This window comes from Cnephaeus nilssonii, assembly GCF_951640355.1.
Source record: "Cnephaeus nilssonii genome assembly, chromosome: 1".
In the NCBI taxonomy this organism is placed as follows: Eukaryota; Metazoa; Chordata; class Mammalia; order Chiroptera; family Vespertilionidae; genus Cnephaeus; species Cnephaeus nilssonii.
In genome coordinates this window covers 68,806,876-68,824,857 of record NC_137072.1, presented here as the reverse complement: position 1 = coordinate 68,824,857, position 17,982 = coordinate 68,806,876, and the positions used below count along the sequence as shown (strand labels likewise).

The following is a 17,982-nucleotide window of genomic DNA, read 5'->3' as shown; positions in this document are numbered from 1 at the left end:
AGCTCTTTTCTCATTTATACTAGTAAAAAGAATGGCTCTTTCCATGATGATAGACTGAGATATATAACTTTTTGAAACTTTTCATTCCAAATATTGGTACCTAATAAAGGTCATTAGTGACCAGCTAAAGAGATTGATCACTTGTCACTTTCTCACCAGTGATCACTCAAAATTTGTGATTGATCCTCATGAAGGTGAATACCTGAATCTAAGATGGTCTGCTGGCTAGTTTCTCAGGCTCTTGTCTCATTATTTTCAGCTGCTGAAAACAGTGATGGTGAGATAGATGGGAGTAACTGAAGGCTGATTATGAGACAGAGTTGGCAGACAGCCACCTTGCAGCTAACCCTAATTACCACCCTCTCACAATTGCCCCGGGAAATGAGGTTTAATTCTGGAGAGATGAAGTCTATACAGACACAGGAAGTTTCCTTTTCTTCTGTCATGGTTTCTTTTCAAAGATTGTTACAGGACTTCCGTGCCTCCCTAGCAGCTGCCTTCCTTATCGTGGCTTCAGTCTCCATGTGTGGAGCTAAGTTCAGTGTCTTTCACAGTCATTTTGTGTGCAAGGTTGAAGTCCCAAGGTTGAAGGGTATTTCTAGGATTTTTGCTGCTTTGACTATACAAAAAAAAAAAAGAAAGAAAGAAAAATAGAGTTTTAATGTATAAGTAGGGCATAAGCACAGAACTTGAGAATCCTTGTGGTGCTATATTGAGAGTCATGTTGCTATTTATGGTGTCTATCCCTCCTTCCCCTGCCATCTCTCGTCCCCTATCATGCTGAGCTTACCTGTCCATCAGGTGAACTAGTGGTTTATAGGCCAATGAATTGGGGTAATGAAATCAGTGACCAGAGCCCCAACATTCATCTGGATGTACTACTAATAAATTCGACTCTGCAGTACTGATAAAGTTTTATAAACATATACTACATGTTTTGAAGGAATTCGAAGTACTTCTCCTCTTATTTATTCTACTGATCTTTACAATATCTTAGTAAAGAAGATTAGAATAGAACCTATATGACCTTATCCTACCTAATAATAGACAAATATGCAAATTGACCACACCTTCGCTATGCCCAAGCCACGCCCACCAACCAATCAGGACGAGTATGCAAATTACCCCAACAAAGATGGCAGCTAATTTGCATATCAAGACTGCGTAAAAAGAAGCCAAGAGATGCTGAAGGGAGCAAAGCTGCATTGAAGCAAGCAAGCCGGGGGGAGGGGAGGGAGGATCGGAGGCGGGGCCGGGGGAGAAGGAAGGAGAGCGGGGCGGGCTGGCGGAGAAGGCGGGCCGGGGGACAAGGGAGGAGCGGAGGCAGGGCGGGGTAGAGTGCAGCAGGAAACCCTATTGCAGGATTTTTCCTGCAACGGGAACGCTAGTTTCTTATAAAAGAAATTTTACTATGGATGGTGGGTGTTTTTGTTTGTTTAGTTTTAAAATCTTTATTGGGCACTAATGCTTAATATAAATTATTTTATTTTATCTTCATAATCATTTTAGGATGTTTGTGCAATTGTTATGTCTAATTTTTCAAAAGAGAAAACTAAAATGGTAGTTTGAACATATTTAGAGGCTTAAAACATTTTTCAAAGGCATTTAGCGCTGGAGCTGAGATTTCAATTCAAGTGCGTTCCAGCTCCTCACACTTAACCTCATGGCTCTTTTCATTCTAGTCCATCTTTTTCAATATTTTGGTCATATATTTTCTTATCCCCTTAATGGACTGAATGGAGACAGTAAGTTAGTCATTTTCTCAATGTCCTATTCAAGCAGTCTAGGCCTGAAACCTCCTGAAATCTTCCCTCTGGGCTCAGCACATCTTGTTACAAGTGAAGCTATTTGTAACCATAAGTCTGCTGGAGCCCACGAAGAAAAGATTCCCCCAGCTGTTAATAGTTTCCAGTAGATGTGAGGTCAGACATGACTGATTTCATTCTGATAGCTATTTCTGAAAATGGGCATCCAAATCCTTACCCTAAGGCTACCTGTGTATTAAATTTGGAGTGAGGCTAGTTACTGGCTGATGTCTAGCTGGTGGCTTAAATGGAATGGCCAAGGGGGTTAGGTCTAATTCCTAGTGAATGGATGTACAAATTAATCCCAGTGTTGCTCAACAGAAAACTTAACCTGGTACGATAGATGGAAAGGAAGAAGAGGTAGGAAAAGGAAGCTTTGTGAGAGCAGCAACTATTTCAGTCTGACTCTTTTAAGCCAGGTAAAGCGTAGAAGTTTAGTAGGATTTTGTTGGATGGATAGATAGGTGGAGGGAGTGCCTGGGTCCTGCCTTTGCATGGATCTCTTGCACCAGATGAGAAGCCTTCAGAGCATCTCTGCTGGTGCTGGGCTAGCCCATTTGGGACTGAGGATGGGCGCTGTCAGTTCCACTCTTGTTTCTCGAGTTCTACATCACTTCCCCCAACTTGTGTTTTTATCCTGGGCCTGGCAGGGAGTAAACTTGACTGTCACCCTCCAGGCCTTTATTGAGTGGTTGAGGAGGGAACAGGCTCAGAACTGGTGCTGAAACATGTTCTGTTGAAGGGAGGAGGCAAAAGAAATAAAAAAGATTAAGAAGTAATAAAGAATGCTGTGCTGAACAGCCTTCCATTAATTGGGTGGATTAGCAAAACCAAGCCTGCTAGATGTACTATTCTAAAGCAGTTCAGCTTTTAATAAGGGCTAAAAGTGTGGGCAGGGAAAAGTCAAGCTTATTGGCGAGTTTCTCTCCACGGCTGGGCTTTCAAAGAATTACCTTCCTTTGTATTAATTAAGGCATCTCTGAAAATTGTGCATCTTTTTCCACATTGGCAATAAATCTGATGATCCTTCTGACCTCATTTGTTGTTATTTGAACAGTTATTTTCTGCCACTGGGTAATGCTTTGATGTTAAAAGCCCCCGAGAGTCATGCTTATGAACCGAATGGAAATTCAATTATTGAGAGTCTGTTCTTGCTGTTTGACCTTGGAAAGGCTCCTGTGCAGCTAAAAGCCCTGCTGTGCTTTCCCTCAATTTTCTTTATTTTCAATTTTTTTAAATCTTTGTTGTTAAAAGTATTATATATGACCCCTTTTCCCCCCATTGACCCCTTCCTCAATTTTCTTTAAAGCTCTCCTCCCATTGGTTGTCTTGCAGGGATACAGTTTGATAATTAGGATGTTTGTGATAATTATAAATATCAATGGCACAAAAAGTGTTTATTTTTCTCAATAAGAGTCTATGTCATAAATAAATCCTTAGCACATGTTAGGGTTTCACCTTTTTTTGGACTTGCTTAAGTTGTTCAATGTAGTGTCTTTAAGATGTATCGCTCAAAGTATACACTCAAAAAATCTTCGTTGATTCCAAAAAAAATATTTGTTTGTTTGTTTATAAAGCAGTTAAATCTACATGGAGAGAAGGTTCTATATTCTTGACCTGAGGGAGCAAAGCTTCTTCATACACACATTGACAAACACAAAAACATTCTAATTATCTTTCCATCATTCTTCATCTTGGTAAATAGCATCAAAGTTTCACCTTACCTGCGCCACCCTGCATGATCCTTCCCTAAAATCTTCTACAAGATTAAGGGATGGGAGGGTGGGTGGGGAGAGATTTACCAAAGAACTTATATGCATATATCCATAACTCCTGGTCATAGACAATAGTGTGAAGACCTGGGGAGGGGAGAAAGGGTCAATGGGGAAAAAAGGGGGAAACTCTGTAATACTTTCAACAATAAAGATACATTTAAAAAGTAAATATATGGCATAAATGAACCTTTGCAAATTAAGGTATATTTATAGAATAAATAAAACGTTATTGTTGACATTGACATAGACTATATCCACTTATAGTCATTTTCTGTTTAATTAAGTTTAAATTTTTTTATCTTAAATATTTTGGCCTGGAGTTGAGGTACACTATCATTTGAGCTCATCATTTTGTCCCAAGCTTTAATTTAGAAGTGGGGAGGATTTCATTGTATTTGTGGGATTATTATAATTTGGTTTACAACATTAATATTTTTATTTGTAACACAATAAACAATGGTGAAACTTTATTACCAGCATTTCTGTATGCCTTCTGTTCTATGAAATGAACTTTTTAATTTAAAGCACTGTTTTAATTATGCCCCCTTAATCTCTGGTTGGGATTTCATCCTATCTAATAAAAGAGTAATATGCAAATGGACCGTCACTCCAAGACACAAGATGGCCGCCCCCATGTGGTCAAGGATGTCTGCCCCCATGTGGACACAAGATGGCCACCACAAGATGGCTGGCAGGGGAGGGCAGTTGTGGGCAGTTGGGAAAGACCAGGCCAGCAAGGGAGGGCAGTTGGAGGGGACCCAGGCCTGCAGGGGAGGGTAGTTGGGGGGGACCAGGCCTACAGGGGAGGCAGTTGAGGGGGATCCAGGCCTGCAGGGGAGGGCATTTGGGGGGTACCAGACATGTAGGGGAGGGCATTGGTGGGTGATCAGGCAAGCAGGGAGGGCAGTAAGGGGTGACCAGACCAGCAGAGGAGGGCATTTGGGGGAGACCACGTCAGCAGGGGAGGGCAGTTGGGGGGGACCAGGCCTGCAAGGGAGGGCAGTTGGGGGGTACCAGGCCTGCATTGGAGGGCAGTTGGGGGGGACTAGGCCAGCAGGGGATGACAGTTAGGGGCAATCGGGCCAGACAGGGAGCAGTTAGGCATTGATTAGGCTGGCAGTGGAATGGTTAGAAGGTGATCACGCTGGCAGGCAGAAGCGGTTAGGGGCAATCAGGCAGAGGCAGGCAAACGGTTGGGAGCCAGCAGTCCTGGATTGTGAGAGGGATGTCCAACGCCGGTGGGATCGGGCCTAAACAGGCAGTCAGACATCCCTCAAGGGGTCCCAGATTGGAGAGGGTGCAGGCTGGGCTGAGGGACACCCCCTCACCCGTACGAATTTCGTGCACCGGGCCTCTAGTTACCTTATAATATGATACCCTGAAGGATATATAAAACATCACTAGGCAGAAGATTAGTCAATTGATATTAAGGTTGATTTCTTGAATTTACAGGGATATATGCACCATTGTGCAGAAGAATAAAAAAACTACAAGGAGATAAAGAAATTGTAAATGTCAGACCCACTGAGGAAATTTTTGGCTTTTGGACACTTTGGCTATAGAAAAATAGTGTATATAGCTTGCTATTCATCTCTTCTTAAATCTTCCCTGGACCATCTCCCAAAAGAAAGCAACTGAAAAACCATCTTCATCATAATGAGTAGGAAGAATGATCCTTTTCCTTAGATAGTTGTCTGTTTCTTCTTTAAGTACTATAAACAAATAATTAAGAAACAGAGGGATATGTATTATCCTGTTATAAACATAGCCATACTAAATGCCTCTCTGTGCACTTCTGGGAAAATCATTCCAGACCCATCATGAGCTCTACCCTAGGCCATGTGTCTCACACGTTAGCATGACTCCATATCCCAGGGGGATCTTGTTAAAATGCATGTGGGAATGCATCCAACTACAAAGCTGCACAGTAAAGGAAACAATCTACAAAATGAAAAGGCAACCTCTGGAATGAGAGAAAATATTTGAAACCATATATCTGATAAGAGATTGATATCTAAATTATATAAGGAACTCAAACAGCTCAATAGTGGCAAAGCAGCCTGATTAGAAATGGACTAGAGACTTGCATAGATATTTCTCAGAAGAAGACATACAGTAGCCGACAGGTACATGAAAAGGTGCTCATCGTCACCAATCATCAGAGAAATACAAATCTAAGCCACAATGAGATATCACTTCACACCTGTTAGAATGGCTATTACTAAAAAAGACAAAAGATAACAAGTGTTGGTGAGTGTGTGGAGAAAAGAGAACCTTTATACGCCATTGGTGGGAATGTAAACTGAGGTAACACTTTGAAAAACAGTAAAGAGATTTCTAAAATATTTAAAAATTGAATTACCATATAATCCAGCGATCCCACTTCTGGGTGTTTATCCAATAAAAATGAAATCAGAGTCTCGAAGAGATATCTGCACTCCCATGTTAATCGCAGCATTATTCACAATAGCCAAGATATGGAAGCAATCTAAGTGTCCTTCAGTGGATAAATGGATAAAGAAAATGTGGCCATATGCACAATGGAATGTTGTTCAGCCTTAAAAGGGAAAGAAATCCTGCCATTTGTGACAGCATGGATGAGCCTGAAGGACATTATTAGTAAAATAAGTCAGATACAGAAAGGCACATAATACATGATCTCACTTAAATTTGGAATCTCAAAATGTTAAACTCATAAAAGTGGAGTAGAATGGTAGTTTCTGGGGGTCGGGGAAATGGAGAGATGTTGGTTAAAGGGTACAAAGGTTCAGTTATAAGAGATGAATAGCTTCTAGAGATCTAATGTACAGCATGGAAACTATACTTAATAAAAACGTATTTTATACTTGAAATTTGTTAAGAGAGTGATCATGTTTTTAGCACACCAGAAAAGTCATAGCTATGTGAGGTAAGGATACCTTAATTAGTTTGATTGTGGTAATCATTTCACAATGTATACGTACATCAAAACATCATATTGTATTCCTTAAATATATACAGCTTTTTATTGGTCAAGTATACTTTAATAAAGCTGATGAACAAAACTAAAATGCAGATTCTAAATCAGAAGGTCTGATCCAGAAGTCTGGGGTAGGTGCCTGAGATTCTTAACTACTAATACACTTTTAGACGTCGCTGATCTCTGAACACTGACTTTCAAGGAGTACTGTCTCCTAAAAATGTACTCACACTGGAATTGTAGGGGATTGTGTTGATGAAGAATAGTCAAGTAAGAGAGGCGTCTGGGACATGCATTCAAGTCCCAGTGCTTACTTGCTTGGAATATGAAAAGCCACATTGCCTCGTCCGTCCAAGATTGTAGTCTTTGGTGTATGGCTGATCTCCGTAACCATAATCAAAGTTGACGAGGCTTTTTAGCAGTTGAGACACCTGGGTCCAAGTGTATTATGTTATGTAAAATTCTGCTGGAGTTAACAGGGCCTTTCCCCCCAGAGTTCTGGTAGACGACATGCCAGGTTCCTGACACACTGTGATATTTTTGTAAATAATATTCTATATCAGTTGTGAAAGGAGAAAGCTCTCTGGGATTTTGCTCCCAGGCATTCGTCACAATAGAAGGTGCCCTGGCTGCTGTTCTCCTGGGTGCTGTTTGACTCAGTTTCCTGGTGGAAATAGCTGTGATGCCTCCTCACAGGGAAAAGTGACCTCCTGTCAGGTGACTGGAAAGGGTATGTGGTCTTCTGTTCTGAATGCTGCCTCCTGGGAGTGCTGTTTACTCTGTTCTCTTTGTTAGCATATTTGAAAGTAATAACAATAATTTAGAAAAACATCTGTTCAGAAACGCCATATTTTAAGATATCAGATTTACTGACTATTAAAGTATGACAACAAACTGAAAACTGAACATGAGCCGCCTCACTAATCTCATCCGTGCAAAGTTTCAATTAGGAGGCTTCGGGAGAGGTGCGCTCCTTGGCAGTGCTGTTTGATAACGTTGGCTTTCGCAATGACAATGGTCCCTTCTCGGGAGTGCAGTTAGGGTGACTCCTTCCAGTCAGCTATTCCCAGCTGTTGTTTCTAAGGCTTCGCTTTCAGTCATCCAGGCCTGTCAGTTTGGCCTCTGTGGTATTTCTGGGATCTGTTTTTTTAACTATCCATTCTAACTGCAACTACCTTCTCATATTCTCTCACCTGAGCCATGGTAAGAATGTGTCAAGGGGTTTCCATAGCTCCAGATCACCCCAGCTCTAGTCCCTTCCATCTCTTGCTGCTGGAGGCTTTCCACAACCCAGATCTGATCATTCCATTTCCTTCTTCAAGACTCGTGCTGACTTTACAGAGCCTACAGTGTAAATTGAGCCTTTAGCAGTTTTTGCCTTCTAGTAGCCAACAACAGAGTGTCATTCTTCTTTTTTTTTTTCAACCTTTTTAAAAAAATGTATTATGTATTGGTTTCATGTACCACTTAGTGGTTAGACAATCATGTACTTTATATCATGTTCCCCTTGATATTTCCAGTACCCCAACTGGTACCATACATAGTTATTATAATACAAGAGGACCTGTGCATGAATTCATGCACCAGTGGGGTCTCTCAACCTGGCCTGCAGGATTGGGCTGAAACCGGCTCTCCAACATCCCCTGAGGGGTCCTGGATTGCAAAAGGGTGCAGGCCAGGCCAAGGGACCCCACTGATTCATGATCAGGGCTGGGAGAGACCTGGGAGGTTGGCCAGCTGGGGAGGGACCGCGGGAGGGTTCCAGGGAGTGTCTGGCCCATCTTGCTCAGTCCCGATCAGCCAGACCCCAGCAGCAAGCTAACCTACTGGTAGGAGCATCTGCCCTCTGATGGTCAGTGCACATCATAGTGAGCGGTTGAGTGGCCTTGGCATATCATTAGCATATTACGCTTTGATTGGTTGAACAGATGACTAGACACTTAGCATATTAGGCTTTTATTATATAGGATTATCAACTCTATTTCCTATGCTTTACTTACTTCCCCATGACTATTTTATAACTAACAGTTTTTATTTCTTTTAAAAATATTTTTATTGAATTTTAGAGCGAGAAAGGAAAGGAGAGGGAGAGAGAAAAACAACATTGTGGCTCAGTGGTTGAGCATCAATCTATGAACCTGGAGGTCATGGTTCGATTCCCAGTCAGGGCACATGCCAGGTTGCAGGTTTGATCCCTAGTGTCCATCAAAAGGTTGATTGACACCTTCAGCAGGGCTGAAGATCTGCATATGATTGCCTGCTGCCAGACAGCTGAAGGCAGTTTCCCCCAACCTGATGGTCCTTTATTGTTTACTAGGCCTTACCTTTGATATGTATATCTGCTTTGCTAGAGGGCAAAATGTATGAATAAAAAGCCCTGGGTGCAGAGACTCAAGGAACTTAGTTACTAGAACTAAGCCTCCTCTGGCTCCCCCAAAAATGCATTCCAAATTTATATTTCATATCTAGTTTATTTAATTTACTCGCAACCCCTTCTCCAGATTCCTGAACCCTAGTAGATGTGAATAACACCACAGCAGTGATGCATCCTAATTATTCATTTCTCCCCCACTAGACTGTCAGTTCTGAAACTGAAGTCATATTTCAGCCATCCTTATGTACCTTAGCCCTCTAGCAAAAGAGCTGAACGAATAGTTCTTGAATTTGGATGGATGGGGAGAATGGAAGGACAGGTATATGACAAATGATAGAAAGAAATGAAGAGACTTAGTCTTCCTAAACGAAGTAAGTTATTTGCTCATGATAAATTAAAAGAAAATGCAGGAAAATACATATATATGTATATATTATATGTATATAGTATATACATACACACACACACACACACACACACACACACACACACACACACACACAGTGTATACACATATACAGTTGAACCTTAATGTGGGGCTGGGGTGCTGACTACCTGCATGATCAAAACTCCGTGTATTACTTAATTTAGCCCTCTGCATAGGGGTTCCTGACCTTGGTTGCAGATTCCTAACTGTCAAGGTGACCCTTGAACAACACAGTTTGAACTGCACCAGTCAATTGATTGCACAGGTCAATTGTAAAAACAAAACCACTTACTGGTAGACTCATGCAGCTCAAACCTGTGTTGTTCGAGCAGCTGTAGTTCATAGTATGACTCTAAAGCCATGAATCTCTCTTATTAGACAATCATTAGCAGCAGTGGGACCTGATAACATGTTTTTAAGGACTGATATTTTATTATTTTGCTTGGACCTAATTCTGTACTCTCTCCTTGTTCTAGAATGACAAAGGTCTTCGGCTTGTGGCCAATTCAATGGTGTGGGTTCCGGAAGGGGGAATGCTGCAGATTACCAACAGGATCTTACAGGCTGAAGCCCCAGGTGCCAGAGCCTCAGAAGTCATCTACAAAATTATGCAGGACCACCCCCAATTTGGTAACTGCTCTTTCCTTTGCCATGATGTCATCACTGTGCTCAGTAGTCTTAGACTTGCTTTTGTAAGATGCCATACAGCAAGGCTGTGACTTCAATGAACTTGACTTTCTAATATCTCACACTTCCCCTTTAAAAACAGGATAATCAAAAGAGCTACCACACTGTACGTATGTTATATATTAGGTAGTATGCTCAGTAATATAAACATATTATGTAAAAATCTAAAATTTAAGCTTTAAAAGGACTTTATTTTATATAAAAACTAGAGGCCCGGTGCACAAAATTTGTGCACTGGGGTGAGGGAGGGTCCCTCAGCCCAGCCTGCACCCTCTCCAATCTGAGACATCCCTCTCACAATCCGGGAGAGTTGGCTCCTAACCGCTCACCTGCCTGCCTGCCTGATTGCCCCTAACTGCTTCTACCTTCCAGCCTGATCACCCCTGACCGCTCCCCTGCCATCCTGATTGATGTCTAACTGCTCCCCTGTTGGCCCAATCACCCCCAACTGCCCTCCCCTGCCGGCCCAGTCGCCCCCAACTGCACTCCCCTGCTGGCCCAGTCACCCCCAACTGCCCTCCCCTTCCGGATTGGATGCCCCCAACTGCCCTCCCCTGCCAACCTGATTGCCTCCAACTGCCCTCCCCTGCTGGCCTGATCACTCACAACTGCCCTCCTCTGCTAGCCATCTTGTGGCGACCATCTTATGGTGGCCATCTTGTGATGACGTGGGGGTAGCCATCTTGTGATGACATGGGGCGGCCATTTTGTGGCTGCCATCTTGTGATGACATGGGGTGGCCATTTTGTGATGATGTGAGGGTGAGATGCCACCTAGGCTTTTGTTAGTATAGATATAACATGCTAAGAATTGCCCACCTAATATATGCCAGTTTAATTTCAAAGCTCAGGCTCTCAATCTTGTGTCCCTCCCAGGACATCACCAGACTTCTTGATGAGACTTTCTTTTTTAAGAAAAACTTTACACAAAAACATTTTTTAAGATCTCCATTGTTACTTGAACTTGTAGCAGGATAGTAGAGTATGATAATCTGCAAATTTTTCCGTCATTATCAACTAGAAATGCTGGATAAAAGATTATAAGAATTATAAGCCATTCATAGCTGATTTTGCAAGGATGGAAATAAATCTTCTTTGTCAGAAACAAAGAAGGAACTAAAGCCAGTCTGGGCATGCAGTGATGGGAAGGCTTTCCTGAGAGGAGCTGTGTGTGTCTCAAGAACCCAGAGGCTTGGGATTTAATGCCTATTCAGAGACAGTAAGTTGTAATTAAAATCTTGCATAAAACCTGGACTCTGGAAAGACTTACCTTCAATTACAGGAACAGAATAGAAAACAAGAAGCTCACCAGCACAGAGGAATTGCAAGGAAACCTACCTGTGTTTTTCAGGGCTTAGAGTAAAGCAAAAAAAAAAAAAAAAAAAAAAAGTCTGCTGAGAATTCAGAACTTCAAGCCCATTTTTCTTGCAGATCTAGAGTTAAGTTATACTGTGTACATTGTTTGAGAAACCCAGGGCCGAGATATTAATATGAAAATTAATCTCAGACTGATGATACTTCTTGGGTTTCTTAGAGAAACTAATAGAAACTACTGTAGAATGTCCACCCTCAATTCCAGAACACTTCGGATTCTCACAAATAATACCACTGAAGATTAGCTTAGAATTCAAAATTACAGAATATATGATGAGGAAACAATCAATAGTACTATAATTAAAACAGAAAATTAAAACCCCAAGGATTTGAAATAAAGGAACAATCTTATAAAAACTATGAGATAAATATATTAAAATGATTTAAAGCCAAGCCAGTGTGGCTCAGTAGTTGAGTGTCGACCTATGAACCAGGAGGTCACAGTTTGATTCCCAGTCAGGACATATGCCTAGATTCCGGGCTCCATCCCCAGTGTGGGGCATCCAGTAGGCAGCCAATCAATGATTCTCTCTCATCATTGATGTTTCTATCTCTCTCTTCCTCTCTAAAATCAATAAAAATATATTTTAACAAATGGTTTAAAGGTACAAAAAAGAATTGAAACTGTAAGAAAATAACAAAATGCTATAAACATAAAAGAATAAGCAGATAGATTTTTACAAAGAAATAGATCATCTGAAAATGAAAATTATATTCATTAATAGTAAAAACTTGCTTGGCATGTTAAATAGAGGAATAATTTGTTTTTCCTCTAGGTTATCAGATTTTCAAAACTATATAATTTCTATAGTGAAGAAAAATTAACTTTTGTATAATTTTTAAAATAATTTTAATATCCACAAAGATACTGATATAATTACAAAGCAGTAGGTCTAGCTGGGATGTCATTTATTATAGTTGTGTAACCTTCAGGAAGGCAAGTGGAGCCATAAGTTTCTTTGAAAGATTAAACTAGATATTGTTTAACTTTTTATTTTAAAGTAATTTTGGATTTACTGAAAAGTTGCAAAAATAATATACTAGTAAAGAGCTCTCAAATACCCTTTATCCAGTGTTCCCCAAAGTCAGCATTTTACATTACTGTAGAATAATTATCAAAGCCAAGAAATTAATATTGATACAATACTATTATTTACTCCACAGACCTTGTTTAACTTTGCCTTACTTTCCCCCACTGATATTAAGCTAGATGATGTTTAAGAGCTTTCTGGCTCTAAAAGTCTTTGACATTCTTGATGTATTAAATTTTCTACCTTATCTTGATCATTAAAAAACAAAGATTAAATTTTCTAGTGACAGCCCACTATTCCAATATTCTGTTTAAGTGTTAAACAGAAAAATGCTGAATTAAATTATTTTTAAGCCATTTAACTTGAAAAATACCATGTAGGCTTGACTGTGACCCTTTCCTACTGTAACTCTCTTGATGAACTTCTTCCTATGAACATAATCCTCTTTCTGTGTCCAGAGCTCTGTGTTAGTAATAAGCAAATCACATTACCCTTTGGAACCATTCAAGAGTAAAAAACGTGGTGTGAACTAGAAGCCCACCCAACACAAATCCCAGGGGTGTGAGGTGTGGAGCCTTTCCCTCTTTGCCACCCCAGCTACTATATACTCCCTCAGCCCTTTCGAATGTTCTAGTTGGGTTTTAGGTTTTTTGTAAAGACCTGATCATGGAATGGAACAAAATGTAAATTGCTGGTATAGTCTGTGCATAAAGGACCTACCTTCAACCATTGGCAGACACCTCACTGTCTTCAAGTATATTTAGATAAGTGGATTACTACTTGTACCTTTAGCTACTCCACAGGTTAGAAAATCAATTTAATGAAATGATTTTAATGAAGTATCTTCAGTATCATGTGAAAGAGAACCTGACTTAATCCAGTACACTACCAACTCTAAATTATTTAGCATAGTGTAAGAAAACTCTACTATAAATGATTTCAATCCCAAATGAATTCATGATGATTTCAATGAGATCCCAATTTTTAATACCTATTAAGTTTTCCCTTCAGAATTCTTGGTTAAAATATAGACATCTATAAAGAAAATCTGAAGTAGAGATTATTTTCTTTTTTAAAAAACCTGCATTTTCATATATTTAAAGGGTCATCTTCTGATATTTGTCATATTATAATAAAAGTGAAGGTGAGGTACTACACAAAAGCCCTCACCTCCCTGGGGTAAACCCTACAAAACACTGGTATTTCTTCCTGTCTACTCATGGACTTGTCACAAAGGCACCTTTTATTCAACATACCCAGTGCTGAACTCTTCATCTTCCCTCCAACCTGCTCATCCCCATCAGTGGCATCACTTGCCTACCCATTGCTTCACCTCGTAGGTGATTCTCCAATTCCTCCCTCTCATCCTTCACAGCCACATTTGTCAGGTCTGTTACTCTCACTTCCTCAGTGGTTCTTGTGTCTGTTTATTTCTTTCCACTCTTACCTCTGTTGCCTTAGTTCAGGTCCCCATCTCTCATCTGGATTTTACAGTAGCCTCATAATTGGTCATACTGTCCACATAAATATTAGCTACTATTGTTATCACTTTTTTATAGAATAAAATCCAGTCTTTTTAATCAAGCCTCATTGGCTCTCTGTATTCCGATCATGTACCTTCCATGTTCTAAATCACTCACCTACTGAAAATCTCACAGTGACTCCTAATTGCTTATGCAGGGGGGCCTGATCTTCAGAGGAAGGAAGTACATTTTGCTTATTGTTGAATTCCCCAACCTTAAGGGCCTACCACAGCAGCTAGCACCTAACAGTTATCCATTGACTATTTACTAGGTTGAAATTAATGGAGTTAGCCAATATCCTAGGATTCCTGTTAATTTTCATAGTATGACAGTGATTTTCTATATCTTAAAAATAGATGTATTTCATTGTTAGGAAAAGTCTGCTTAGCTTTTACATTATAAAACAGAATAGCTAGGTACTTGGCATTTAAATATTTTCTATCCTCACTCTCCACATTTTCATTGTGGAAATCTTTTCAAATAGTTTGCAGCTGTACTCACATTCATAAACAGTCCATATCCTGAAAGAGCATGTTTATTAGTAGCATCTTATGAACAGAAGCTGAACCAGGGAGAGACATGTAATGGAATTTGTGACTTAGGTACAAATGAGAAATAATACAAAAAAAGAAACTAGAGTGAGTTGATTCTGTACACGATTATGTAAAGAAGAATACTGCTATTTTTTTCCTCGCTTTAGTATTTCATCATCATCCAGGATATTACACTGATTTTTAACTTGAATTTAGTGAAGATCAATATTAGAATGGGTATTTCCTTTGAGAAAAACAAACAAACAATTTCTAGGGTGATCAAAGTGTGTTACCCATTGGCCAGTATGTTTAGTGTACTAAGATCTGGGTATCCTCCTACTTAACATTGTTAAACATGCACAGTTTCTCTCTCTCTCTCTCTCTCTCTCTCTCTCTCTCTCACACACACACACACACACACACACACACACACACACAATTTTTGTGAGTACACAGCTTCTATTTTCAGCAGTATATCCATTCTTCTGTTTGGTCTTCACTTGAAGGCATATTCTCCTTGTGAAATTTTAATTGTTTCTATAACACCTCTGTATTTGCAATCTCACTTTTAAAAGCTAGTAGCTTCAGGTGAAGAATAAGCAATAGAAACAGATTGGCTGTTGGTAGTGGTGTTATTTAGATTTAGATTTCCTTGCTTCAATTCTAATGAAGTTTAGAGAATGAAGGAGGAGAATGTTTATCAGGGTAAATATTGGCCTGTGAACACAAAATAATCATGATTGTTAACAGAGTTTCATGACCAAGAATATGAGATTAGGACTCAAATCCCAGCTGCTCCACTTACCATTTGTATGACCTTGAACAAGTTATTGAACTGCTTTGAGCCTAAAGAACTTTTCAGAAGGAGTAAAAACATAATGATAAGGATGACTGACATTTTTAAAGCACCTAAGAGGTATGGATCATTATTCTTGTTTCATCAATGATAAGCAGAGCTTATACAGCATAAGTCAGCTCACACAGTTGGATGTGATGGAGCTGGGTTTGAACCACCTCGAAAATGCTTCATGCAGTGGCTCCCATATGCATTCCAGAATTAGCTGTTATTATGTTCATTATACAGAATTCTCCCAATGATAACTTTTTCTGAAATGTTTTCTGATTTCCCATTGTGTTTACACCAAAACTTTCTGGTTGGAAAGCATTTTCTGTTCATAGGAAGTTGTGGGTAGAAATGAATGCAGTTGCCCAGTATTTAAAGATTTGTTTGCAGTGTTCAGGGCTGTTTGGGTCTCCTTATGTACTTTTAATAGATACAAGATAGTAATTTCATATATGAATTAACCTTAAGTACTTTTAGTTCTTTTAGCTAGCATACTGGGAATTCTATATCTAAAGATGGGTTCAATGATATCTATTGAATTCTGCATTAATGTTCTTCCCTTTACCTTATCCTATATAATAAGAGAGGAATATGCTAATTATCTATTATGCCCTGAGGCGTAACGACCTGACAGAATAATGACCAGATCACGGATCAGCAGGAGGATGGGGCAGCGAGCTACAAGAGGGCGGCGGAGAGCTACAGGAGGGGGCAGGGCAGCAAGCTATGGGGGGGTGGGGAGGCGGGGGAAGCTACAGGAGGGTGGGGCAGCGGGTGGAGAGCTACAGGAGGGCAGCAGTGAGCTACTGGCTATAAGCAGGAGGCAGAGAGCTACAGGAGGGTGGCAGCAAGCTACTGGTGCACAGATTCGTGCGCAGGGCTACTAGTACAAGATTAAAGAAGTACATAATTTCTTTTCTGGGGGGAAAAAAGTGGTAGAAAGGAGATGAGAGCTCTGACTTTTACTTTTCCCAGGGATCCTCACTAACTCTGTGGCTTTTGTAGGGGAGGTAGTCCTTCTGGTTAATATGCCTGCAGACAGCCCTGCTGAAGAAGGCCAGCACCTACCTGATGGGAGGACAGCAACCCCCACCAGCACCTTTAGCCAGCAAGACATCAATGAAGGCATTGTGTGGTACAGGCACTCAGGAGTCCCAGCCCAGAGTGACTCCTTCCGCTTTCAGGTACCCTTTGCTTCCTGACTTTTCTGATGTCTGAATGGTCTGATGAAAACCATCACCATTATTTATAAGCAACTTGGGGAATTTTCTATGATTGCCTAGAAATCATACTTGGGGGAAGAGGAAATGTAACTAATAGTATTGAGAGATATTTTTAATCTGCTAATTCAATCTAATAAATATCTTACAAGCAGAGTCATTCTACAGCAAGGAGATTTATAATAGATAATGCTAAAGTGTTTAGGAAAATAATGTTTCCAGAATATTAAAATGCTTATTTTAATATAGTCTTATTTTCTTTTTTTCAAATGTTTTTGGAACATTTGCCATCTCCTGATAAGATCATAGACTTGACAGCCAAACCCAGTGGGTTCATATTTGAGTTCTGCCATGTATTAACTACACAACTTTGGGAAAATTACTTGGAAAAACACTTGTCCTTCAGATTCCTCACCGGTAGAATAGAATTATTGTAAGGATTTAATGAGTTAATACATACAAAGATTTAGAATACTGCCTGTCACTAGGTAAGGATTGTTATTACCATTTATGAAGATTGGTCAGATACCAGTACTGTAGACTGAATGTTTGTGTCCTGAAATAATTAATATCTTCATATCTGCCCCTCCCCATGTGGTAGGTGATTGGCATTAGATGAGTGGGATTAGTACACTGACAAGAGTCACAGGAGAGCTGCTTCCCTCTCTACTCCCCACCACGGGGCTACAGTGAAAAGATGGCAGTCTACAACCCCAAACCCAACCCTGTTGGCACCCTGACCTCAGACTTCCAGCCTCCAGAACTAGGAGAAATACATTTCTGTTGTTTATGAGCCACCAGTCTGTGGCATTTTTGTTCTAGTAGTCTAAGTCAGCTAAAACAATCAAATCATAAGAAGACTGCCAATAAATGAGAGAACAAGAAATGGTACTGGGGATATTCTCTGGCTATTATGAAATACTAGAGACCCAGTGCATGAAATTTGTGCACTCGGGGGGGGGGGGCGGGTGGTCTCTCAGCCTGGCCTGCGCCCTCCCACCACACATGACGTCCTTAGTGCTGCCATGGAGGTGGGAGAGGCTTTTACCAGCTGTGAGCCTGGCTTCTGGCTGAGCAGTGCTCCCGCTGTGGGAGCACACTGACTACCAAAGGGCAGCTCCTGCATTGAGCGTCTGCCTCCTGTGGTCAGTGCGCGTCATAGTGACCAGTCGTTCCGCAATTTGATCAATTTGCATATTAGCCTTTTATTAGGATATTTATATAGGATAACTAGAAATTCATTTTAAAAGGGTAAAACAATTCAAACCATTTGGAATTTTAAAAATAGTCTCCAAAATAATTATACTTCTAAAAGGAAATCAAAATAGCAAACTATTAAGAAATAATGATGAAGAGGAAATAAATTATCAGTACTTCAATGATCTGGATAAAATAACGCTCAAGTAAATTGATGATCTTAAGCTCTTATTA

General features: G+C 40.3%; 1 protein-coding gene across 2 annotated transcripts in view; it reads left to right on the top strand.

The window, feature by feature from the left end:
• FRAS1 (Fraser extracellular matrix complex subunit 1) overlaps positions 1 to 17,982 on the top strand; it is a 439,997-nt gene that overhangs the window by 298,566 nt on the left and 123,449 nt on the right. The window contains exons 30-31 of one of the 2 annotated variants that reach the window (XM_079772302.1): positions 9,817 to 9,970; positions 16,337 to 16,515. In XM_079772302.1, the coding sequence (XP_079628428.1) occupies positions 9,817 to 9,970; positions 16,337 to 16,515 (333 nt within the window). The remainder of the gene's footprint in view (positions 1 to 9,816; positions 9,971 to 16,336; positions 16,516 to 17,982) is intronic. The other variant, XM_079772303.1, reaches the window with a different exon arrangement.